Source organism: Lolium perenne, chromosome 4 (assembly GCF_019359855.2).
Source record: "Lolium perenne isolate Kyuss_39 chromosome 4, Kyuss_2.0, whole genome shotgun sequence".
Taxonomy (NCBI): Eukaryota; Viridiplantae; Streptophyta; class Magnoliopsida; order Poales; family Poaceae; genus Lolium; species Lolium perenne.
The window spans coordinates 154108798-154135808 of NC_067247.2; the positions used below are offsets into that span (position 1 = coordinate 154108798).

Genomic DNA, 27011 nt, shown 5'->3' on the forward strand with positions numbered 1-27011 from the left:
AAAAAGAAGAAGCGATAGATCTCTTTGTTCGTTTCAAACATCCCGAGATCAAAGTCAGCTTTCAAAACAAAAGACCCCTATTGCACGCGCCGCGGTGACATCGTCTACTCCAATACGCAATCCCTCATCTCATGGACATCAACATTATAAGTAGCAGCTGCTGCTTTAATTTGCCCAATCCACTCTACGATCTTTTTTCCCAGTTTCCTTAATCATCGATCATCATGTGTTCTTTTCGGCAGCACGGCGGAGATGGGGAGGACGGAGTCAACAAGCACCACGACATGTTCAGCGAGCTCCCTGATGACATCCTGCTCGCTATCCTCCAGCTGCTCGACCTGCGCACCGCCGTCAGGGTCGGCGCCGTCGCACGACGACTGATGCGCCTCCCTCGTATGCTCACCGATCTCGTTATCGACGTCGGCGACCTGATACCACACTCCTGGGATTTCTCTCCTCACACGGCGGAACATGTCATGGCGACGTACACCTACGCCGCGAGGTGGTTCCTAGCTCCCAGTAAGGAGCGGAGCATCAAGAGCTTGCGCCTCGCTTTCCACCTCAAAGACCCTTACCTGCGGTCCATCGGGGACGCCATCATCGAGTGTGGCGGCGCGGAGCGGCTGGAGTTCGCCATACAGGCACAATTGAACTTCAGGCCTAGGCATGTGCACCATGCCGTGTTTGCCCGACGGCTCATGGCATTCGTTGCCGCCTGCCCCGTCGCCTTCGGCTGGCTCACCAGCCTCACCCTCCAAAACATCAGCTTCAACGACTCCGACATTGCGGACCTCCTCAACGCCTGCAACCGGCTCGAGCTCCTTTCCTTGATCCGTTGTAGCGGCTCCGACTTGGAGGGCCCCAACCTGCGGATAGACGCTCCCAGCTCCTCGCTCCGGGCACTGGAGATCCGCGATTCCTTGTACCCAGGAATCGAGCTGACCAGACTCCCGAAACTAGACCGGCTTTTCTGCGATGACAGCTTCGATCACTGGGCCGGGAACTTCTACGTGCGGTTTGGCGATGTTCCTCGCCTGCACCACGTAAACCTCTCATCGCTGCATCTGTACTACTGCTATGGGAATCCAGGACAGCTCTTCCCCGCGTTCAGTAACCTGAGAGCTATTCATCTCTGCGACCTAGACATCAAAAAAATGGTCTGGACTCTTTGCGTCCTGAAAGGCGCTCCTTTGCTCGAGACACTCTCTCTCAAGGTACGCACACATCCTTTTTCTTCCTTCAAATTTCTACATGATGACATTCTTGCAAGACAATATCCATCCCAGCCAGCTTATTAGTGCTATCCTTTCATCACTTCATTTTTACAGAATTTGACTTTAACCAAAAATTATACGCAGAATTATTTTCATCATACCTACCGTTATCACATACCTACCACTAGTGGAGAAGAGGCCTTTGGTCCCAAGCAAATGTCCCAGTGCTGAACCAAACCGGGTCCAATGGGGGCATTGGTCCCGGTTCGTTTCTGCCCAGGACGACCCCACCCGCTGGCGCCTGTCCTGTAGTGGCCTTTGGACCCGGTTTGTAATTCAAACCGGGACTAAAGGGTCCACCGCAGGGCGCGGCAGGCCGTGTCAGTCGTGGGGAACCCTTTAGTCCCGGTTTGTAATACAAACCGGGTCCAAAGGCCCCGCCTCTGGCTATATAACCTTGCCCCTGCCCAAGTGTGAGCCACACTTGGCCATTTTTTCACTATCTTCACAAGAGGGGTGTATTGCTTTCCTCTCTTCTTCACATGCACAAGAGGTGTTCGATGAAATGCTTAAGAGGATTTGTTACTTGAGTTTACACAAATCAAGCCACACTTAACTTGCTTTTTTCTTCTTCATCGAGGTTAACAACTTTATCCTTTTCATCTGCAATTGATAAAATGCATGTGTATATATACATCGTGATGTTCTGTAATGGTTTTGATCAGCTTAATTATATCATGCAGATGAATCGGCAATGGATGTACATTGACCGACGGTTTGACGAGTTCACTGCGGGCCTGGATAATTTTATGGCCGTGGCGGAGGCAAACAAACATGGTGGCTTCATGTATTGTCCATGTGTGGACTGCAAGAATACCGTAAATTACGCTCACTCGAGTCTCATTCACAGCCACCTTCTACGATCCGGTTTCATGCCCAGTTACTATTGTTGGACCAATCACGGAGAAAGAGGGGTTATGATGGAAGACAATGACGAAGAGGAAGAGGATGATGACGGTTATCCCAATTTCCCTGAATACGATGATACTGCAGAAGGCAATGAAGACAATGGAGTAGAAGATCAAGAGGCACCAGATGAGCCTGCTGATGATGATCTTGGCCGGGCCATTGCTGATGCAAGGAGAGAATGTGAAACTGAAAAGGAAAGGTTGGCCTTCGACAAGATGATAGAAGATCACAACAAATTGTTATACCCAACTTGCGAAGATGGCCATAAAAAGCTAGGCAGCACACTGGAATTGTTGCAATGGAAGGCAGAGAACGGTGTCACTGATTCAGGATTTTGAAAGTTGCTGACAATAATTAAGAGGAAGCTTTCAAGGGGTAACGAATTGCCCGCCAGTACGTACGAAGCGAAGAAGATTGTCTGCCCTCTAGGATTAGATGTGCAAAAGATACATGCATGCATTAATGACTGCATCCTCTACCGCGATGAGTACGAGAATTTGGATGCATGTCCGGTGTGCACTGCATTGCGGTATAAGATCAGACGAGATGACCCTGGTGATGCTGAGGGCGAGCGCCCCAGGAAGAGGGTTCCTGCCAAGGTTATGTGGTATGCTCCTATAATACCACGGCTGAAACGCTTGTTCAGAAATAAAGAGCATGCTAGGTTGTTGCGATGGCACAAAGAAGACCGTAAGAAAGACATGATGTTGAGGCACCCTGCTGATGGCTCCCAATGGAGAAAAATCGATAGAGAGTTCCCAAACTTTGCACAGGATGCAAGGAACTTACGGTTTGGTCTAAGTACAGATGGCATAAATCCTTTTGGAGAGCAGAGCTGCAGCCATAGCACCTGGCCTGTGACTCTTTGTATATAACCTTCCTCCTTGGTTGTGCATGAAGCGGAAGTTCATTATGATACCAGTGCTCATACAAGGCCCGAAGCAACCCGGGAACGACATTGATGTGTACCTGAAGCCATTAGTCCAAGAACTTCTACAGCTGTGGTCCCTAGCAGGTGTACGTGTGTGGGACGAGCACAAGCAGGAGGAATTTGACCTAAGAGCGATGCTTTTCGTAACCATCAATGACTGGCCTGCTCTTGGTAACATTTCAGGACAGTCAAACAAGGGATACAATGCATGCACACACTGTTTACATGAGCTCGAAGGTGATTATTTGGAAAAAGGTCAGAAGGTCGTGTACCTGGGGCATCGTCGATTTCTTAGGATTACCCATCCCGTAAGAAAGAAAGGCAAGCATTACAACGGTGAGGCTGATCACCGGAGGAAGCCTCCCCATCGTGATGGTGTTGATATATTTGGTATGGTCAAGGATCTAGATGTAATATTTGGAAAGGGTCCTGGCGGACGGTCTGTTCCGAATGACGATGCCGGACACGCGCCCATGTGGAAGAAGAAATCTATATTTTGGGATCTACCCTATTGGGAAGTCTTAGAGGTCCGCTCTTCAATCGATGTGATGCACGTGATGAAGAATCTTTGCGTGAACCTGCTAGGCTTTCTGGGTGTGTACGGGAAGACAAAAGATACACCAGAAGCACGGGAGGACCAGCAATGTTGGAAAGACCCCAGAAAGCTGCATGAGAGAGTTAAAGAACGTCATTTATCCAGCTACGCTCTTACAAAAGCAGAGAAGGAAATATTTTTTGAATGTCTTAGCAGTATCAAGGTCCCGTCTGGCTTCTCCTCCAATATAAAGGGAATAATAAATATGGAGAAGAAAACATTCCAGAACCTGAAGTCTCATGACTGTCACGTGATAATGACACAGTTGCTTCCGATTGCATTGAGGGGGCTTCTACCGGAAAATGTTCAACTGCCCATTGTGAAGCTATGTTCATTCCTCAATGCAATTTCTCAGAAGGTAATAAATCCAGAAATTCTACCGAGGTTGCAGAATGATGTGGTCCAATGTCTCGTTAGTTTTGAGCTGGTGTTCCCACCATCCTTCTTCAATATTATGACACATCTCCTCGTTCACCTGGTCGATGAGATTTCCATTCTCGGTCCTGTGTTTCTACACAATATGTTCCCCTTCGAGAGGTTCATGGGAGTCTTGAAGAAATATGTTCATAACCGTGCTAGGCCAGAAGGAAGCATCTCCAAGGGCTATGGAACAGAGGAGGTCATTGAATTCTGTGTTGACTTTATTCCTGACCTTAAGCCGATTGGTGTTCCTGAATCGCGGCATGAAGGGAGACTAAGTGGAAAAGGCACGCTAGGAAGGAAATCAATGATATGTAGGGACGGGATTTCTTTGACTCAAGCACACTACACAGTTCTACAAAGTTCCACCTTGGTGGCTCCGTATATCGGTGACCACAAGAACTTTCTACGCTCCCAGAACCCGGGGCAGTCGAACGATTGGATTAGACGTGAACACATGTCGACTTTCGGTGGTTGGTTGCAAAAACATCTCCTGAATAACAAACATATTGAAGATCAGTTGTACTTGCTGGCCCAGACACCATCTTCGACTGTAGTGACTTTCCAAGGGTACGAGATAAATGGGAATACATTTTACACGATCGCCCAAGATAAAAAGAGCACCAACCAAAACAGTGGTGTCCGGTTTGATGCAATAATGAATGAAGGCCCAAATGACACATATTATGGTTACATAGAGGATATATGGGAACTTGACTATGGACCTTCTTTTAAGGTCCCTTTGTTTAGGTGCAAATGGGTCAACAAAACAGGAGGCGGGGTTCAGGTAGACAAGTTGTATGGAATGACAACAGTGGATCTCAACAATCTTGGGTATAGAGACGAACCATTCGTCCTAGCCAAGGATGTGGCCCAGGTTTTCTATGTGAAGGATATGTCTACCAAACCAAGAAAAAGGAAACATAAGGAAACAAATACATCAAACGATGAGCCAAAGCGCCACATAGTTCTTTCTGGAAAAAGAAACATCGTGGGAGTGGAGGACAAGACAGACATGTCAGAAGATTATAATCAGTTTGATGAAATTCCACCCTTCAGAGTGAACATTGATCCAAGCATCAAGTTAAATGATGAAGATGCTCCATGGTTACGGCCAAAGAAGATTAATTAAATGATGAAGATGCTCCATCATCAAGTTAATTGAAGAATGTTCATGGCACAAATGAGTATCTCAACATGGCAATCAATTTCCCATTTATTTTTGTGTAATCATGTAACTGTATGTAAGATATTAAAAGTGGAGATGCGCCACGGGAGATTTCCCAACCCTTTCCCCAACACTGTTAGATGAGATGTAGTCGTTCAGGGGCTTGCAGGAAAAATTCCAAGGCGCAGTTTCTGAAGATGCCGTAGGGCGTGTGCACCAACGACATCTTCGAGAAACTGCGCCACGGGAGATTTCCCAACCCTTTCCCCAACACTGTTAGATGAGATGTAGTCGTTCAGGGGCTTGCAGGAAAAAATTCCAAGGCGCAGTTTCTGAAGATGCCGTAGGGCGTGTGCACCAACGACATCTTCGAGAAACTGCGCCACGGGAGATTTCCCAACCCTTTCCCCAACACTGTTAGATGAGATGTAGTCGTTTAGGGGCTTGCAGGGAAAAATTCCGAGGAGCAGCTTCCAAAGATGTCGTAGGGCGTGTGCACCAACGACATCTTCGAGAAGCTGCGCCACGGGAGATTTCCCAACCCTTCCCTTCATCCATGGGAATGAAACTCTGCTTGGCTTGTTGATCTGCTTGGCAAGGCGTATCGATGCTCCTTTTATAGGCACGGCACCTCTTCTACTTTGTCTTGTTCCTTCGACAGGGCGTCGTGCACTACATGCTTTATCTCATCGAGCAGTGCGTCCACCCATGCGTTCTTATCCTGCCGACATCTTTAGTCCCGGTTGTACCCACCAGCCGGGACTAAAGGTTACCCACACGTCCTTATCCCACCGACAGTTTTGTTAGATGACACAAAAAAGGATCTTTAGTCCCGGTTGTACCCACCAGCCGGGACTAAAGGTTACCCACACGTCCTTATCCCACCGACAGTTTTTGGCGCCACTGCGTTCCCGCCTATTTTTCTTCCCGCGCTTTCCACTGCTTCCCGCCTCCGTCCTCCCGCCATTTTTTCACTATATATATGTTGGCTTGGCCTCCATTTACATATCACATCTAGACTCATATCTGCAAACCTCATCACCAGGTCACATGGCTTCCATCGTATCTCTAACCCTCCGGGAGGCGGAGGCGCTTTGCGCGTCGAACTACCCCTGCCCGCCGGGCTACCGCGTCCCTACCGGCTGGTTGCTGAGCGTCGGAGGGGTACCGGTCCCTCCTGTCCCTCTAGGTGTGGCGCGCGAGATGGCCATCACGAACCACTACTACTTCGAGCTCACGCCAGAGCAGCGGAGGAATCCCCAGTGGCATCCCGACTACAGCCCGACTTGGGAAAGCTTCTTCATCAATCGGCGTGAGAGGGCGCTCGCCAGGCACGAGGAGGGCGGCCCACCTCCTTCGAACTTCAACGAGGCCGGCTGTCAACACCCGGATTTTTAAGTCCAGATGCCTATTATGCCATACATCGCAATCCCAGGAATATTGTTGTTGCGAGACATAATAGTTGAATATCATAGAGTCATCATTTATTACAACACATAATCGTCTTACAAAGGTACATCACATGATCCAAAATTACAATAGTAGTTGATCTATTGATCAACGAACATCACAAATAGCGGAAGCGAAGTAGTAGTGGCTATCTAATCCACAGGCCAACGCTTGACGTCAGGAGCGGTCCTAGTTGTCGTAGACGTCCTGCTGTCCATCTTCCTCGTACTGCTGTTCCCCTTCATAGTCTGGCCATTTGAATAGCCAGGGACAAAGCCATGAGTACTTTAAAGTACTCGCAAACTAATACTAGTGTAAGCACTATCAATTTTAGTAAGGGGATACTAAGCTCTAGGTTTATTTGCATAAAGCCAAGTTTATTTCATAAACATTTAGTAAAGACTCTTCATTTGCTAAACTAACTCAAGTGGGAACATTAGTGTCATTCCCACAACTCTGTTGTGATTCAATTCAAAGTCACCATTCACCTTTCAAATTCAAGTCCCAAGTCATATGTCACATTTTTGAAAAGATCCTGATGACGGAACAGTATGGCCTTTCCAACCGTCCATAACCGTGGACACGGCTATTCGAATAGTCTACACTCTGCAGAGGTCGTACACTTGTGCCACAACATTTGCAATAATCCGTCAGGGTTAACTAGCCCTGATTTATCATACTCCGTATGCGGACTACCAACCATAACCTTTCACTTACATACTCTAGTATGAGCACCTCTCCCCATGAGCTTGGCCTCCCGGTGAAAACCGCAGTCAACCCGGGAACTGCACAGGGCTTGGGCCGTACATTCACCTCATATTAACATCATTTCTCATCAGTTCTTTTGTTGTAGAGGCAGCCTCCAGCCTAACCCCGATGACGCTTGTTTAGAGGGAACCCATACTAAAGCACATAAATTTCTAGTTAAGCCCTTACCCATGTTGGGTATTGTGGGGGTACTTTCAAATTGGAATGGTATCGCATCCGAACCCAACCATCAGTTTTCGTAAAATCCACCAAGTCATTCACCAGTCATATTCACCTTCAAAATCTTTCAATAGAATGACTCATCATTCCAAGGTTTTCAAAGTCATTGGTTTTCACAAGTTCCCATCTCTAGTAGTCCATTTTAGTTTAGCACTAGCAACTACTTATGAGGGATGCTAAGTATCTTGGATTGCTCTAGGCTAAGTTTGATACTCTTGCACTACTCCATAACTAGACTAAGTGAGTCAGGAATCAAAAATATACTTTGATAAACAAAATTTAGTAAAGCTTGTAAAGAAAAAAACTTGGGATAGGAGCATTAAGGATAAAATGAAAATAATGGTGCCTTGCTCTTGTAGAGCTTTGCACAAGGGAACCTTGCAAGAGTGTTAGCTTGCCTTGATTGGTAAGGTGATCAAAGTTTTCTGGCTCTTCCTCCTGGTAGAATACCTCCTCCTCTTGATAGTCTCCGGTACTAGCGTCTATAGATGAATACGAGGTACACAATCACCAAACAATACTTACATGCTAGACTAAAACACACAAAAGGGTTCACACAACTTATTCTAACATCACTTCTTGCATGGTATGGTGAATTACTTGGTTTGTTCTTATTTAAGAGAAAAATAATTTCCTCTCATTATAAGCATTTATTTGATTTGCTATTTAAGTCTTTGGAGAAAATAATTTCCTCTTATTAAGTCCTATCAAGATTTAACCTCCACAAATAATAATAAGGTATGAGATATAAGTTGACCCAGGTCAACCTTTCATATCTATTATGAGGGAGTAATAATTTAAATGAGGTGCTACACCTCATACATCTTAATACTAGTATGGAAATAATTTAATGTCTCTAAGTAACCAAGCATGAGACTTATTAGACCAAGGTCAGTACCTCTATTTGAATTTCTTAGGATCACAATTTAAATGAGAGAGAAGCTCCCATACTATTTAAATAAGTTTATGTGTATGTGTTAAATGGACTAGAAATGGCTCCATAGCCATTATTTGGATCTAGTCCATGATCATGCAAAACAACTATGCTATATTTTTGCATAAACAATTAGATTATGTCAAATGTGAATTATTAGAGTTGGAATCAACCAAATATCATTTGTAGATTATTTTTAATAATTATTTGAAGTTAGAAAAGTCCCTGCCTTGTTATTTTTATCATTTGAATTTAATTACGAATTTGGACATGAGGCCAGTGGCATTATTTAGATAATTTCATGAGCTTTCCAAATATATAAAATTGGTTAAATTTGGTGTAGTATATTTCAAACTATTCAAATTTGAAGTGGGCAGTAGTATTGGATTTTAGCTAAATAGATTAAATCGAATTTGAATGACCTGGGCCGCGCGGGAAAACCTAACGGGCCTAAAGGAATTAAACAGAGTAGCACGGCCCAGCAACACAGCCCGTGTGCGCGGGCCGCCTGACGAGGTGGGGCTCATCTGTCAGCGACACATAACCTCCGAATCGGTACCTTTCAACTGGAGCCGTGCGATTAGAAGCTGATCCTACGGTTGATCGTCGTCGTCGTCGACGGGGGAGGAGAGCTCGCTGCGCCGGCGAGGTAGGGGGTTGGCGGCGCGACGGAGGTTCCCGCGGTGCTCTGCTGGGTGCTGGGCGTCGTTGTCGAGGACGAGGAAGCGACTGGTACCGTCGGCGGGGCGTGGGGTGGCGTCAATCTTCGGCGGCGATCTGCGAGCTCCGGTGGCCGTCGGCTTCAAATTGGAGCAGCTCCGGTGAAATTAGGGCGAGAGAGGTGTTCGAGGAGGTCAAGGAGGAGGAGGGGAGCAGATTGTGTGAAGGAAGAAGGTGCGGGGGAGCTCTATTTATAGGCGGGTGGTGAGTCCGGCGGGTGCTGTGAGAGGTTGTCCATGGCGCGGCCGCTCAGGCGTGCGAAAGGTCGTGGCGAGGACAGCATCTTGTAGGCGGCATCACGACGATGCTCTAGGTGCAGCTAGTTCGTCCAGGGCGTGATGGAATGGCTCGGGAGCGTGCGTGTTCTGTCACGGCGTGCGCGGCCAAAAGTCGATGCGTACGACGGCGACGGCGTGGGCGTGGGCACTTGAGGTTGTCTAGTGGCTAGAGGGTGCTGCGGCGATGCTCGATACAGGCGTAGCCTTTGCAGGGGTGCGCGAGGGTGCTCGAGCGTTTGGCGCTCTGGCGCGTCCAGGATTGGGTCAGGGCGCGGTCACCGTGTGCCTGGCACGCCACGGCATGGTACTGGGCGTGCGCGTTCTGGACCGTAGCGTGTGTTTCCTTGCTTAGGGCTGGTACAGGCGTGCTTGGGGGAGTACATAGATGCTCGATGACACGGTGAAAGAGAGAGGGGAGAGCCAGAGAGATGAGTGGCATGTGTGGCCGGCATGGTGCACGGTGTGAACGTTTCTCTCCTTTTCTCCACTTTAATCGACCATGGCAAGGACGTGGTGTGGTGCAGGGGTTGCAGGAGAAGATGATCATCACATATGGAAAGGGGTTTAGCCCAAAATCCAGAGGATAATAGAGTGTATGCCAAAACCAGAATCATGCCTGCAAGGTGCTCGACACAATGGCCGCATGCAAATTCTTTTCAAATTTTGAAATTCTTTTTGGTGCAACTCAATTATATAAATAAAGTGAAATATTGGTGGTGGTGGTGTTCATTTTAGAGTTGTTTTGCAAAGATTTCAAAATGTGGTCATCTTCACCTAGTTTCAACATCACCACTTGTCAAAACTCTACTGGTCAACCTGGTCAACTTCAGCTGTGATGGTCAACATGAAAGTTGTTGACCTTGACATGGTCTTGGATGACATGGTCATAGTTGACCAAGTTTGGTTTAGGAAAGAATTAAACCAGAGGGGTAAAGAGGGGATCATGTTAAAAATCACCCAAATGACCATCATCACATGTGAGATGGTTTTGAGATTTCCTTTGATTTGATTCTTGTTTCTTTGATGCAATTGTGTTTGTTTATCATATATATGTATTCTACAAGCAATAGATCAAGCATTGGTGGCCTTGGTTGAAGATTTGCAAATTTGGCTAAGTGTATGTGAGTGAATTTTGGGGATTTTCTCCCTATTTGATTTCTCCCCATTTGAGTTGACTTTTGTTGACTCTAATGTGGTCCTTATTAGTTTAGAAACATTTTCCAACCATTGAAACCAATTCAAATGGTCTTGTTCAAAGATTTGCAAAAATGGCCATAACACATAAGAGGTGAGGTGTCAATTTTCATTATTCTTGTTAATTGTTCATCTTGTTTTACTTGGACATGGGTTGGGGTCAATTTAGTGTTATATTAGGTTGAGGGATGGATTCCCACCATTTGATCAAGTTTTAAAGGCATAGGGCAAAAATTGGTGAAATGGCTATGTGCCACATATGCCTCTATGCATATGTTGCATTTGAGTTTGAATTTGACTTGGCTTGACCCAATTGGTGTTGTTGAGTGTTGAAATGGTGTATAGGAGTGATCCAACCATTCACAGCAAGTCCTAGGGTCAAGATTCTTAAATTCACAAATTTGCACTTTTCTCTCATATGCCTCTATGGCATTTTTAGTTTCTTTTTATTTTCTTTGGAAACCACTTGGATTTGGTTTGACAAGTACTAGGTAAGGTGTGTGGAAGTTTTCCAAACCTCTAAACAAAGTGGAAAGTTCTAGGGTAAAGATTTATAATTAGAGCCCTAGGCACATATGCCTTTTTCTTGTTTAACTTCCTTTTATTTTATTTTTAACTAGGATGATGAAAAGAGGGGTGGGGTTTAGGGTTTAAGATTATTTCAAATACTAATAACAAGCAATCATGGCAATAGCACAAGAATTAAGCAAGATCACTATGTATCAAACTTAATTTAATAAAAGTTTTTGTTGGTTCCAAAATTTGGAACTAGTGAAATTCATTTATTTTGTTTTGAATTTATTTGGGATGTTACAAACCCTTCCCCCTTAAACAAATCTCGTCCCGAGATTTTAAGAAAAGTTAGGTTCCTAAGAGAGATTGAGCATTTTGATTAACAGGAAGACATACTTGTCATGGTCTGGGGTGCTTCCTGGGCTTCAGTGGCAGTCATGTGGTAGAGGCGGTCGTTGTTGTTGTTCTGGTTCCTTCTACCGGCGAAGCGACGCTGTTGCTGGGCAGGTGCAGCGGTGTTGGCGGCAATCTTGGCAAGCTTCTTGGGGCACTCATTGGAGTAGTGGCCCACAACTCCACATTCATAGCAGTTGATCGTGGACTTGTCCTTGGGGTTGACGGGAGCAGTGTTGCTTCCAGTTATTGGGGCAGTATTGGGGTTGCTGTTGTTGCCATTGGGGTGGTTGTTGTTGTTGGTGCGGTTGCCATTGCTGTTGTTGCTGTTGGTGTTGCTGTGGTTGTGGTGGTGGCTGCTGTTGTTGTTGTTGCTTGGGCGGTAAGTCTGAGCAGGTGGCCTGTTGTTCCTTGGGGTAAATCCTCCAGAGTGGTTGTTGCGGTGTTTCTGGGCATTGTGGGGCCCATTTTGGTTCATCATTCTGCGCTTGCGGTTCTCATTGGCCTGATGCAGCTTTCCTTCCATCTGTATGGCTGAGTCTACAAGGGCTTCTAAGTCAGCGAACGGAATGTTCACTAACACAGTTTGCATCTCGTCGTGCAGTCCGTTCAGGAATCTTTTCTTTCTCTTCTCATTGGTGTCGGTCTCATCCGGGGCGTACCTTGACAGAGTGAGAAACCTGTCGCGGTATTCCACCACGGGCATCCTTCCTTGCTTGAGTTCACGAAACTCGTCTCTCATCTTCTTGATCAGTCCTTGGGGCACATGGTACTTGCTGAACTTCAGCTTGAAGTCTTCCCAGGTCATCATCTGTCCCGCATTCATTGCACGGGCACTTGTCCACCAGGCTCTGGCAGGTCCTGACAGGTAGTGGGTGGCGAACAGTACTTTTTCTGCGGCTTCAACTCCCGCAACTTCGAGGTTGTTCTCCATGGTCTGGAGCCAGTCATCAGCATCTAGGGGCTCTTCAGTCTTGTTGAACATCGGTGGGTTGGTGTTCTGAAAATTCTTCAGCTTTGACCCAGGGTGATCATGATTTCCGTGGCCTTGATTGTTCTGAGCTATTTGTTGCAGTGCGGCAAGGTTTGCTTGGCGTTCAGCTCTTTCGGCTTCGCGGTCTGCCATCATCGTCTGCAGCAGTTGCATCATGGCATCCTGGGTGGCGTTGCGGGTTGGTGGGGCCATCTGATCATTGAGGTAGATGATGAGATAAGGGGGAAATTTCTATGTTTTGTTTTGGTAAAGTAAAAAAAAAAAATTCATAACTTAAAAATTTGAGTAGTGTTGCAGGGGTAAAACCGACAACACTTTTTCATTCATACCAAGCATCACATATTACAAAGCTAACACACCGTTGGTTTGAAGAACCATTCATCGCTCTACGATACAAGGGGGATCCTGATACAACTCACACCTACTATAGTGCTGGAGTGATACTACTCTTCAGGGTGGAATTCTTCGTCTTCACGGGTAATGTGCTTGGCGAGAGGCGAGGGTGTTGTCCAAATCCCTGCGGGTTTTGTACATCCTGAAGTCCTGGTGTGCTACATAGGGGTTTATCTCCGTGTTCGGGGGCATGGTCATCGGTCTTCCCATGGAGTCATGTCTTGGGTAGTAGATGAAGCGATTGTTCTTGATCTTGTTCTCATTTTGTCCGCACAGGCGGAAAATTGCTTCTTGCATAGCTCTGACTAGTCCTTCCTTCAAAGTGTTTCCCGTTGCAGAAAACCATATGGTTTCCCATACCGGGGCTCCAAGCTTTCTTCGGAGATCAGTGGAAACGTCCCACCGAGGTGGTCCTCCGGAGTGGTTTTTGAGGGGTATTCCGAAGAACTCGGGATACGGGTGGCCTAGGTATTCCACTAGTTGCTTCAAATCTTTTTCGAACGTTAGTTCTCCTCCGCGACCAAGCTGATAGAACTCCCATTGGTACTCCATCTGTGAGCAATGAGGATGAGTAAGTTAATGAAGTGATCAAGTGTGCAAAATTTTATGTACAATTATAAAGAAAAGTAGAGCATGGATTTATTCTTTTGAAAAGATCTTAAGATAAGGGTGAGAATAAGTTTTCAGAAATATTCACTTTCTTTGTTTTGAAACTAAGTTTTTAGGACGTCCATTCTAACTAGGGTCTCCTAAGGTCAAACAATGGCTCTGATACCAACTTGTCAACACCCGGATTTTTAAGTCCAGATGCCTATTATGCCATACATCGCAATCCCAGGAATATTGTTGTTGCGAGACATAATAGTTGAATATCATAGAGTCATCATTTATTACAACACATAATCGTCTTACAAAGGTACATCACATGATCCAAAATTACAATAGTAGTTGATCTATTGATCAACGAACATCACAAATAGCGGAAGCGAAGTAGTAGTGGCTATCTAATCCACAGGCCAACGCTTGACGTCAGGAGTGGTCCTAGTTGTTGTAGACGTCCTGCTGTCCATCTTCCTCGTACTGCTGTTCCCCTTCATAGTCTGTCCATTTGAATAGCCAGGGACAAAGCCATGAGTACTTTAAAGTACTCGCAAACTAATACTAGTGTAAGCACTATCAATTTTAGTAAGGGGATACTAAGCTCTAGGTTTATTTGCATAAAGCCAAGTTTATTTCATAAACATTTAGTAAAGACTCTTCATTTGCTAAACTAACTCAAGTGGGAACATTAGTGTCATTCCCACAACTCTGTTGTGATTCAATTCAAAGTCACCATTCACCTTTCAAATTCAAGTCCCAAGTCATATGTCACATTTTTGAAAAGATCCTGATGACGGAACAGTATGGCCTTTCCAACCGTCCATAACCGTGGACACGGCTATTCGAATAGTCTACACTCTGCAGAGGTCGTACACTTGTGCCACAACATTTGCAATAATCCGTCAGGGTTAACTGGCCCTGATTTATCATACTCCGTATGCGGACTACCAACCATAACCTTTCACTTACATACTCTAGTATGAGCACCTCTCCCCATGAGCTTGGCCTCCCGGTGAAAACCGCAGTCAACCCGGGAACTGCACAGGGCTTGGGCCGTACATTCACCTCATATTAACATCATTTCTCATCAGTTCTTTTGTTGTAGAGGCAGCCTCCAACCTAACCCCGATGACGCTTGTTTAGAGGGAACCCATACTAAAGCACATAAATTTCTAGTTAAGCCCTTACCCATGTTGGGTATTGTGGGGGTACTTTCAAATTGGAATGGTATCGCATCCGAACCCAACCATCAGTTTTCGTAAAATCCACCAAGTCATTCACCAGTCATATTCACCTTCAAAATCTTTCAATAGAATGACTCATCATTCCAAGGTTTTCAAAGTCATTGGTTTTCACAATTTCCCATCTCTAGTAGTCCATTTTAGTTTAGCACTAGCAACTACTTATGAGGGATGCTAAGTATCTTGGATTGCTCTAGGCTAAGTTTGATACTCTTGCACTACTCCATAACTAGACTAAGTGAGTCAGGAATCAAAAATATACTTTGATAAACAAAATTTAGTAAAGCTTGTAAAGAAAAAAACTTGGGATAGGAGCATTAAGCATAAAATGAAAATAATGGTGCCTTGCTCTTGTAGAGCTTTGCACAAGGGAACCTTGCAAGAGTGTTAGCTTGCCTTGATTGGTAAGGTGATCAAAGTTTTCTGGCTCTTCCTCCTGGTAGAATACCTCCTCCTCTTGATAGTCTCCGGTACTAGCGTCTATAGATGAATACGAGGTACACAATCACCAAACAATACTTACATGCTAGACTAAAACACACAAAAGGGTTCACACAACTTATTCTAGCATCACTTCTAGCATGGTATGGTGAATTACTTGGTTTGTTCTTATTTAAGAGAAAAATAATTTCCTCTCATTATAAGCATTTATTTGATTTGCTATTTAAGTCTTTGGAGAAAATAATTTCCTCTTATTAAGTCCTATCAAGATTTAACCTCCACAAATAATAATAAGGTATGAGATATAAGTTGACCCAGGTCAACCTTTCATATCTATTATGAGGGAGTAATAATTTAAATGAGGTGCTACACCTCATACATCTTAATACTAGTATGGAAATAATTTAATGTCTCTAAGTAACCAAGCATGAGGCTTATTAGACCAAGGTCAGTACCTCTATTTGAATTACTTAGGATCACAATTTAAATGAGAGAGAAGCTCCCATACTATTTAAATAAGTTTATGTGTATGTGTTAAATGGACTAGAAATGGCTCCATAGCCATTATTTGGATCTAGTCCATGATCATGCAAAACAACTATGCTATATTTTTGCATAAACAATTAGATTATGTCAAATGTGAATTATTAGAGTTGGAATCAACCAAATATCATTTGTAGATTATTTTTAATAATTATTTGAAGTTAGAAAAGTCCCTGCCTTGTTATTTTTATCATTTGAATTTAATTACGAATTTGGACATGAGGCCAGTGGCATTATTTAGATAATTTCATGAGCTTTCCAAATATATAAAATTGGTTAAATTTGGTGTAGTATATTTCAAACTATTCAAATTTGAAGTGGGCAGCAGTATTGGATTTTAGCTAAATAGATTAAATCGAATTTGAATGACCTGGGCCGCGCGGGAAAACCTAACGGGCCTAAAGGAATTAAACAGAGTAGCACGGCCCAGCAACACAGCCCGTGTGCGCGGGCCGCCTGACGAGGTGGGGCTCATCTATCAGCGACACATAACCTCCGAATCGGTACCTTTCAACTGGAGCCGTGCGATTAGAAGCTGATCCTACGGTTGATCGTCGTCGTCGTCGACGGGGGAGGAGAGCTCGCTGCGCCGGCGAGGTAGGGGGTTGGCGGCGCGACGGAGGTTCCCGCGGTGCTCTGCTGGGTGCTGGGCGTCGTTGTCGAGGACGAGGAAGCGACTGGTACTGTCGGCGGGGCGTGGGGTGGCGTCAATCTTCTTCGGCGATCTGCGAGCTCCGGCGGCCGTCGGCTTCAAATTGGAGCAGCTCCGGTGAAATTGGGATGAGAGAGGTGTTCGAGGAGGTCAAGGAGGAGGAGGGGAGCAGATTGTGTGAAGGAAGAAGGGGCGGGGGAGCTCTATTTATAGGCGGGTGGTGAGTCCGGCGGGTGCTGTGAGAGGTTGTCCATGGCGCGGCCGCTCAGGCGTGCGAAAGGTCGTGGCGAGGACAGCATCTTTTAGGCGGCATCACGACGATGCTCTAGGTGCAGCTAGTTCATCCAGGGCGTGATGGAATGGCTCGGGAGCGTGCGTGTTCTGTCACGGCGTGCGCGGCCAAAAGTCGATGCGTACGACGGCGACGGCGTGGGCGTGGGCACTTGAGGTTGTCTAGTGGCTAGAGGGTGCTGCGGCGATGCTCGATACAGGCGTAGCCTTTGCAGGGGTGCGCGAGGGTGCTCGAGCGTTTGGCGCTCTGGCGCGTCCAGGATTGGGTCGGGGCGCGGTCACCGTGTGCCTGGCACGCCACGGCATGGTACTGGGCGTGCGCGTTCTGGACCGTAGCGTGTGTTTCCTTGCTTAGGGCTGGTACAGGCGTGCTTGGGGGAGTACATAGATGCTCGATGACACGGTGAAAGAGAGAGGGGAGAGCCAGAGAGATGAGTGGCATGTGTGGCCGGCATGGTGCACGGTGTGAACGTTTCTCTCCTTTTCTCCACTTTAATCGACCATGGCAAGGACGTGGTGTGGTGCAGGGGTTGCAGGAGAAGATGATCATCACATATGGAAAGGGGTTTAGCCCAAAATCCAGAGGATAATAGAGTGTATGCCAAAACCAGAATCATGCCTGCAAGGTGCTCGACACAATGGCCGCATGAAAATTCTTTTCAAATTTTGAAATTCTTTTTGGTGCAACTCAATTATATAAATAAAGTGAAATATTGGTGGTGGTGGTGTTCATTTTAGAGTTGTTTTGCAAAGATTTCAAAATGTGGTCATCTTCACCTAGTTTCAACATCACCACTTGTCAAAACTCTACTGGTCAACCTGGTCAACTTCAGCAGTGATGGTCAACATGAAAGTTGTTGACCTTGACATGGTCTTGGATGACATGGTCATAGTTGACCAAGTTTGGTTTAGGAAAGAATTAAACCAGAGGGGTAAAGAGGGGATCATGTGAAAAATCACCCAAATGACCATCATCACATGTGAGATGGTTTTGAGATTTCCTTTGATTTGATTCTTGTTTCTTTGATGCAATTGTGTTTGTTTATCATATATATGTATTCTACAAGCAATAGATCAAGCATTGGTGGCCTTGGTTGAAGATTTGCAAATTTGGCTAAGTGTATGTGAGTGAATTTTGGGGATTTTCTCCCTGTTTGATTTCTCCCCATTTGAGTTGAATTTTGTTGACTCTAATGTGGTCCTTATTAGTTTAGAAACATTTTCCAACCATTGAAACCAATTCAAATGGTCTTGTTCAAAGATTTGCAAAAATGGCCATAACACATAAGAGGTGAGGTGTCAATTTTCATTATTCTTGTTAATTGTTCATCTTGTTTTACTTGGACATGGGTTGGGGTCAATTTAGTGTTATATTAGGTTGAGGGATGGATTCCCACCATTTGATCAAGTTTTAAAGGCATAGGGCAAAAATTGGTGAAATGGCTATGTGCCACATATGCCTCTATGCATATGTTGCATTTGAGTTTGAATTTGACTTGGCTTGACCCAATTGGTGTTGTTGAGTGTTGAAATGGTGTATAGGAGTGATCCAACCATTCACAGCAAGTCCTAGGGTCAAGATTCTTAAATTCACAAATTTGCACTTTTCTCTCATATGCCTCTATGGCATTTTTAGTTTCTTTTTATTTTCTTTGGAAACCACTTGGATTTGGTTTGACAAGTACTAGGTAAGGTGTGTGGAAGTTTTCCAAACCTCTAAACAAAGTGGAAAGTTCTAGGGTAAAGATTTATAATTAGAGCCCTAGGCACATATGCCTTTTTCTTGTTTAACTTCCTTTTATTTTATTTTTAACTAGGATGATGAAAAGAGGGGTGGGGTTTAGGGTTTAAGATTATTTCAAATACTAATAACAAGCAATCATGGCAATAGCACAAGAATTAAGCAAGATCACTATGTATCAAACTTAATTTAATAAAAGTTTTTGTTGGTTCCAAAATTTGGAACTAGTGAAATTCATTTATTTTGTTTTGAATTTATTTGGGATGTTACACCGGCCGTCGGCTGTGGTGGCACGACCGAACTCTCCAGGGCGTCATGGCCCACCGTGGCCCCCGCCTGCGCTACCCTCAGTCCCAGCCCACGCGTGCTCTCCCGCCGAGGTTTGACTACCGCGACCCCGATGCCAGCGACGATGATGACGGCGACTACGACAACTACAGTGGCGAGTACTATAGGGCTAGGCACGAGTATGACTGAATGACTTGAACAGTCGAATCTGGCCATGTATCTTAATTAATTTTCAGTTGAGCTAAGCACGAGTACTATAGGGCTAGGCACGAGTACTATCTGGCCATGTATCTTAATTAATTTTTAGTTGAGTTCTGTACTTTAATTCCACATGTAATCTGGCGGGAAACTTTTCTCATCATCAGCGTCTGCCACAACGACTTTATTGAAAATACAATAAAATAGATAAACAACTAGTCTAGTCGATCTACTCGTCGTCGGAGGTTGTCTCGGTCCAAATGTCGTCCCACCGAGGGTCGTTGTCGGCCCAAGTTGTATTCGGGTTATCGAGCTCGAACACGGCGACGGCCCAACGGTGGCGCCTGTTGGACCTGCGTTGTGCCCGGAGGTCAGCGAAGAACGCGGCGGTGTTGTCGACGTCGTTGGGGAACTGCGCCCTCCACTGGCGCATCAACTCCTCGTCGTGCTCGGCGATTGCGATCCGGCGCTGCACCTGGCGGTGGCGGCGACGGTCCTCGTCGTCGACGAGGCACGGCGTCGGCGCGAGGAACTCCGCCTCCTCTAGCGATTCGACGTCTGGGAAGTTCATGTCGCACCGTGGCCGCCGAAATCGCCATGCGGCCGTGTCGTAAGCGCGCGCCGCCAGCTCCGGGGTGTTGTACGTGCCGAGGGTGAGCCGGAAGCCACCGGCGCGCATCTCGGCGTAGAACCTACCGTTCGGCCGCGCTCGGACGCCACGGAAGCCGGACGAGCCGCGACGGCGCGGCGGCATCCCGGCGATGAATGAACGGAGGAGACGGCGACGTGTGGTTCCGCGCGCACGCGGCGCTTTATAGCACAGCGACGCGGCAAGTTTGGCGACAGGTGGCGCGGGGAAGCGGCGGGGCGTGGCACGTGGAAGCGGCGGCGACAGGTGGTGCGGGGAAGCGGCGGGGCGTGGCACGTGGAAGCGGGATCTACACGTCGCACGGCGGTGGCGGCGGGGCGAGGCACGTGGAAGCGGCAGCGACACGTGGCACGGGGAATGGACACGTGTGGCGGTGGCGGTGGTGGCCAGTACATGGCGGTGGCGGTGGTGGGCAGTACACGGTGGTGGCCCGTACATGGCGGTGACGGTGGTGGCCAGGCGGTGGCGGTGGCGACGGTGGCCAGTACACGGCGGTGGCGACGGTGGCCTGTACATGCATGGCGGTGGCGGCGGTGGACACGTGTGGCAGTGCGGTGGCTTTTTTTTCATTTGAAATAAGGCGGGAATGAAACTTTTTTAAAAAAGTGGCCTTTGGACCCGGTTTGTATTACAAACCGGGACTAAAGGCCTTTTTATGCGCGCAGCGAAAACGCAGCAAAAATGGCCTTTAGTCCGGTTTGTATTACAAACCGGGTCCAAAGTGGGGTTTTGGTCCCGGTTTGTAACACGAACCGGGTCCAAAGGGGAGCAGTATAAAGAAAACACTTCGTCTCCGCGGAGATTAATCCCGCGGAGACGAAGCAGTTGTGCCGCCAGGCTGCCGAAATCGCCGCCGGCCGCCGCTTCGTCATCGCCGCCGCCCTCCCGCGCGCCGTCGCCGTCGCCTCGCGCCACCGCCTCCGCCGCCGTCTCCGCCGCTGCCGGGCGCCACCGCCTCCGCCACCGCGCCGCCGACCGCGCGCCGCCCGAGCCCGCGCGCCCGCCACCGCGTCGCCCGCGCCGTCCGCCACCGCGTCGCCCGCGCCCGCCCACCGCCCGCGGCCGCCTCCTCGCCGTCCGCCGCGCCCCCGCCACCTGCCGGCTGCCGGCCACGCCCACCTCCGCCGCGGTAAGAGCCGCCGTCTTCTTTTTTTTTTTTTATTTGTTAGATTAGTTAATTTGTTAGGTTAATTATATAGAAACAATAGTTAGAAAAAAAGTTAGTACAATTAGTTAGAAATTTAGTTAGAAAAAAAGTTAGTAAAATTAGTTAGAAATTTAGTTAGAAAATTAGTTAAAACAATAGTTAGAAAAAAAGTTAGTAAAATTAGTTAGTAAAATAGTTAGAAATTTAGTTAAAACAATAGTTAGAAATTTAGTTAAAATAGTTAGAAATTTAGAAAAAAAGTTAGTAAAATTTAGTTAAAATAGTTAGAAATTTAGTTAGTGTTACTGTTACAAAAATAGTTATGAGGGCCGCGCCGGTAACCGCTACGCTCGCGATGGCGCCCCCCAAATACGGTAGTGCCGACGCCCCTGCCGGCGCCCCCAAAATAGAGTATGTAGTGCCGGCGCGCCGGTAACCGCTACGCTCGCGATGGCGCCCCCCAAATACGGTAGTGCCGACGCCCCTGCCGGCGCCCCCAAAATAGAGTATGTAGTGCCGCCGCGCCGGTAACCGCTACGCTCGCGATGGCGCCCCCCAAATACGGTAGTGCCGACGCCCCTGCCGGCGCCCCCAAAATAGAGTATGTAGTGCCGGCGCCCCCCAAATGGTAGTGCCGGCGCCGACTAACATAAAAGTAGTGAAGTTATTTTTTAATTTATGTTAACGTTGGTACATATATATATGATTTGTTTTCGTAGCTACGATGCCGCGACAGCCGCCGCGCCGTGGTCTGACTCTTCTAGAGGAGATGGAGCAGATGGGGGAGGTCCGGGACTGGGCTCCGCCGGGGTGGCACTGGGAGGTCTTAGCTTCCGGGTCGCGCACCTTGGTGCGGAATCCGGGTCCCGTTGTCGACCCGGATATTCTTTGGTGGAGGTCTTATGGGCCACGGTCGTTTCAGAGGGAGCCGGCCCCGCCGGAGGAGGTAGCTCAGCGCATTGAAGCGGAGGACCAGCACGTTCGCCGTTACATGTACGCGTTAGACAACATGTATAGGACCGGATGGAGCGTTATGCGGGGATCTCATGTTAGCTATGCTCCCGTTGTTGTTCCGTGGCTTTGGGGGTACACCCAGCGCGGCTCAGGACCCGGTCGGCGCCCTCTAGGACCCGGTCTGCGTGGTTGAGTGGTTGTAGTAGTGATTGATATGTATTAGGGTTAAATAAACATGAACCCGATCTATGTATGCATGTAACTGCAGTATCTGCTTTCAGCACTATATTATCGATCCTTAGTTAAGAACTACATATGTAACTCCATTTTCAGTTTTCTGCATTATCCTTAATTTGATCATATGATGGTTCCTATGTATAGCTTGCAGGTCGTTGTAGAAAGCATGGACAGAGATGAAATTCAAGAAAATTTCATGGAGGAACTCATAGCAAACGGTACTCTGGATGATCGCGACGACGACGTTATTCCAGATGATGGCGGTGACGATGTCACCGCAACTTATTTGAATGACTCCGGTGAGGGAGCGGAGAATATTGAGGAAGAAGATCCTAGTGGCGCCGGTGAGGAACAAGATCATCATAATGGCTCCCGAACTGTAGTTATCACCGAGGTATATAAATTAATTAAGCCGCTGTTGATCGATTAGATGCATTAACTAATTAAATTGTACTGACTATGAACTATTTCTTTTTTAGCACTCCGGATCGAGCACTTCTTCTGTAAAGTCGAGGAAGCGAGGCCCGGCCAAAAAGTTGGATGACGGTGTTAGGCACGACATCACCCACATCGAAAAGGATGGTAAACCGATTGCTCCAGAGAAAGGTGCAAAGGCATTTATAGCTCAATGCGGAGTGCTTGTTAGGGACCACGTCCCGATCACCGTTCGAGAATGGCACAAGCCGAAGGGACTAGTGCTGTCTGCAGAGGAAGAAGCTCAAGGTCTTTATATCGATGATGTAGCCAAAAACAGCATTATGAACAAGCTCATGTCACATTTCAACATAGTACCCGAAGAGGGGGGTGACGCTGAAAAGGCCAAGATGGAGCAGGCCCTCCGCGAGTTTGGCAAGAAGAAGATGGCCGAACTATTCAAGAGCCACAAGAAAAGATTGCGCCGACTTATCAAGTTAAAGAAGACTCCGGACAGTGAGAAGGTAAAAAATCACTGGGATGAATTCGTGAAGTACAGCACGAAGTCAGAAGAATTTAAGAGAAGGTCGGAAATAAATAAGGCAAATGCTGCGTTGAAGCTATATCACCAAATTCTGGGTCCAGGTGGATACAGGGCTAACCGTCCTAAGTGGCTGGCAGCTGAGGCGGAACTGACCAAGAAAGGGATCAGATTAGGGACACACGGTTGGATCGAACGGTGCAAGGAGTGGTTCTACGGGATTGGGGGAACGTTGGATCCAGAAACAGGGAAGTGCATCTATAAGAAAGCTCATCTGAAGGTTCCCATTGATGCCCTGGAACAAGCACATAGGGACGTGGAGGCGGGGTTGTTCCAGCCCGAAAGAGAGAACGATGAGCTGACACGCGCCCTTGGGAACAAAGAACACGGCGGACGAACACGAGGCACAGAAGGCTCCGTTCCGTGGAAGTATGGCTTTCCTGCGGAAAGGAAGAGATTTCCTGATAAAAGCCATGAGAGGAGGAAGGCAAGGGAAACAGACCGCCTGGCTAACTTAGAGGAGGGTATGAGCACCATGAAGGCCCAATTAACCATGGTAACCCAAGTACTTACATCTCAGATGGCTCGGGGGCAGGCTGTAGATCCTGCACTGCTCAATGCCCTCGCCCCGCTGCAATCTCAACCACACCGGAAAAGCAGCGTGGCTTCCTCTCAGCAGGTGGATAATGATGATGATGATGACCAGGTGGTCGAGCCTCCTCGCTACCCCCCCCGTGGATGATCTCACTGAGAGCCGTCCTTGTGAGCTGCATGTTAAAGTTTTCAACCTATCCTTCAAGGCGGCGGTCGGCATCCTCTTACCTACAAGGTCTTACCATTGCCGTCCGGTCCAAGACGACTTTGCTGTTGTGATGGTGGATGAAGTGTTGAGAGAGTATGAGGGGTTGGTGCTTGAGCACCCTGCAGGTGAAGATGGGGAAATCAAAGAACTGCGAGAAGCCCGTAGAACCACCGTGCAATGGCGGAAGGAGAACATTGTGTTTCCAGGTGAGAAGCCAACAAGCAGGCCACCTCCGCCTCCTCCGCCACCTGTGCAGTCTCCTCCGCGTGATGATTCTCCTCTGCGCGATGATGATTCCCCTATCCATGACCAGTCTCCTCCGCGTGAAAATACTCCGCCGCCTCCTCCTCCTCGTCAGGAGACTCCGCCGCCTCCACCTAAGCAAAAGAGGAAGCGGTCCGCGGCACCTCCTACAGCTTCGAAGAGATCATCAACTCCAATGAGGGCACAGACTCCAGAGTTGTTACCACATGAGTAGACTGAAGAGCAAAAGGCGTTTCTTGCGCCGAAGAAGATGTTTATTCCACCGCAGACAGTGAAACACTTTGCCGAGACGAGAATGAAGAGACCTGAGCTGAGAGCTGATTATGACCGCTCTCTTGGACAGTCCTCTAGAGCGAGCAAAGAAGCAAAAAAAGTCGCCCAGCTTGGACAGCAGGACATTCAGGCCGTACCCCACTTCATCGTGGAGCCCTATCATGATCCAGAGACGGCATCGATGATCGAACCGGCGGCTAGAGCTCAGGGAGCATCAGTTGAGTACGAAGATTACTATCCAACGGCTCAAGTGGTAAACAAGTATAGATACGGATCTGATCTCGTCAAACCTGGCGAGCTCGCGCGTCTAGGGACTCAGATGCGAAGGTTGCATGACTGGTACCTGAAAGCCTGTCGAAGATGTGAAAGCTACCTCACGGTGTATCTTAGAGATGAGCATTACTTCCGGGGGGAAGACGAGATAAACCTTGAGTTAGAAGAACTATTTCAGTTATTCAATCAAGACGCCCTCGACAAAGCTGTCATCAGTTGCTACTGCATGTAAGTGATTTATTTGTGTAATTAAGTTTGTAGCTCATTCATTTGCACTAAAAATTATCCTCATTATATTCTTTGTGTACGCTATACATTTAATTATGCAGAATGAAGAAGCTGGAATACAAAAGAGGCAAGCTCCTACCGCTGGGGTTCATAGACCCAAACACAGTTCATGAAGTTACGGTTCGACAGTACCCCAAGGACACAGAGGACAACATCGTAATGTTTTTAGAGAAGCAAGCAGACAAAGAGGATATATTCTTTCCCTACAACTTCAAGTGAGTGTTATATATAACATACATTATGCTTGTGCACCTTCCACTTTATTCTCGTAATCATTGAGCTATGCTTGTGCAGATTCCACTTTATTCTCCTAATCATTGATCTTCCCCTTGGAGTTGTAAAAGTCATGGACTCGAAACGTAAAGAATATGCGGAATGGGCGGACATGGCTGCCATCCTCCAGAGGTAGTTTCAATCAATTTCGTATTGGCATCTTCATCTGTTCTAATTCGAAGATATCATCAACTAATCAATTACTCATTTACTCATTATTTTTTGCCGGGCAGGGCTTGGAAACGGTTCATCAATACTGTTCCGGGTAAATGGAAACCGGAGCTTACATTTGAAGATTACCCTGTAAGTAGTACTATATATATAGCTATGTCCGTGAAACTTTATATATGATATTTACTTTCAATACGATGCTTGATTATTAGTTTGATCGAACTATTTTTTCGTAAAGTGTATGAGGCAGGAACAAGGGAATAACTTATGTGGATACTACGTCTGCACCTTCATGCGTGACATGTCCTGTCCCAAGGGTGGGGATGCCCAAATACACCACACTCGTGTACGATAACAAATTTTTACAATTAATCTTAATTAGTACCATCTATTGTATTGAGTTCCATTCATATATTGATCTCCTTTTTTAAATATAGATGACACGCCTGCGGGACACTCTCATAACAGCGGATCAAATAAAAGCAATTCAAGAGGAAATCGCGGGATTCTTTATTACCGAGGTCCTTACCCCAGGTGGAGAGCACTATCGGAAGATCGTGACGGCGGAGGAAATTCGTCGAGGAGATGTTGTATTGTAAATATGCATGCATTACGTGTACTGTGTTGACTATGTCGTGTACTGTTGACGATGTCTATATATATTCATGACGATTTTTTGTGGTTTCTTGAATGATATATATGCATTGCTGAAACTCTGCCGCGGCAGAGAAACGCCCTGTTTCTCTGCCGCGGCAGAGAAACGCTGGTACAGCCTAAATCTGTGCCGCGGCAGAGAAATAGCAATTCTCTGCCGCGGCAGAGAAACCTAGGCCCGGTTCGTACCACGAACCGGGACTAAAGGCCTTCCACCGCGAGCTCCCTGGCCGCACCACGTGTCGAGGCCTTTAGGCCCGGTTAATCTTTGAACCGGGACTAAAGGGTACCCCCTTTAGTCCGCCTAATTGGTCCCGGTTCGGGAACCGGGTCTGAAGGCCCAAATGGACCGGGCCTATTGCCCCTTTTTCTACTAGTGTACCCGTCAATAGGTTTTACTAGTATTAGTTTGCAGTCAACCTCGAGTAATTTAATTGCACCTTCTAATTAAGGTGACATATATATTTGTGATGCGATGGATCTTATTTCTTTTTTCTTTAATTCCATGAAGATACACGGGCCTCGCTGCTACGAGACCAATGTGGTGGAAGAAGCACCAGATTTTAAGCATCAGAACCTGAGTCTGCTGGTGATGAAAGGCTTAGCTGGACTTCAAACAGACTTTGAGGTGGTGCGATACATCTGGCTCGTCATGGAGCGTGCCGTCTCTTTGAAGAAAATCCACTTAGTTGAACAGTGCTGGTTTATTGGAAATTGCAGTGATGTCAGATGCTGCAGTCGGGACAATGAGCAAGAAATGAATCTGTTAAGCAAGGTACTTGCTGACGCCGGTAGAGCACCTGAAATAACCGTAGAATCGATGTCTGGTGACACTAGTTTGTGAGTTGTGACCTGAGTCCCTAGATTGTGCAGTTGAGTTCGTGGTTGATTCTGGGTGTAATTCATACAAGAATATTCAATAAA

General features: G+C 46.9%; 1 protein-coding gene across 1 annotated transcript; it reads left to right on the top strand.

The window, feature by feature from the left end:
- The first annotated feature begins 284 nt into the window (after positions 1-284).
- On the top strand, positions 285-27011 carry LOC127347302 (uncharacterized). Its single transcript, XM_051373504.1, has 2 exons — positions 285-1214; positions 26599-27011. The coding sequence occupies exons 1-2, from the start codon at positions 285-287 to the stop codon at positions 26929-26931; spliced, it is 1263 nt and encodes a 420-aa protein (XP_051229464.1). The 3' UTR covers positions 26932-27011.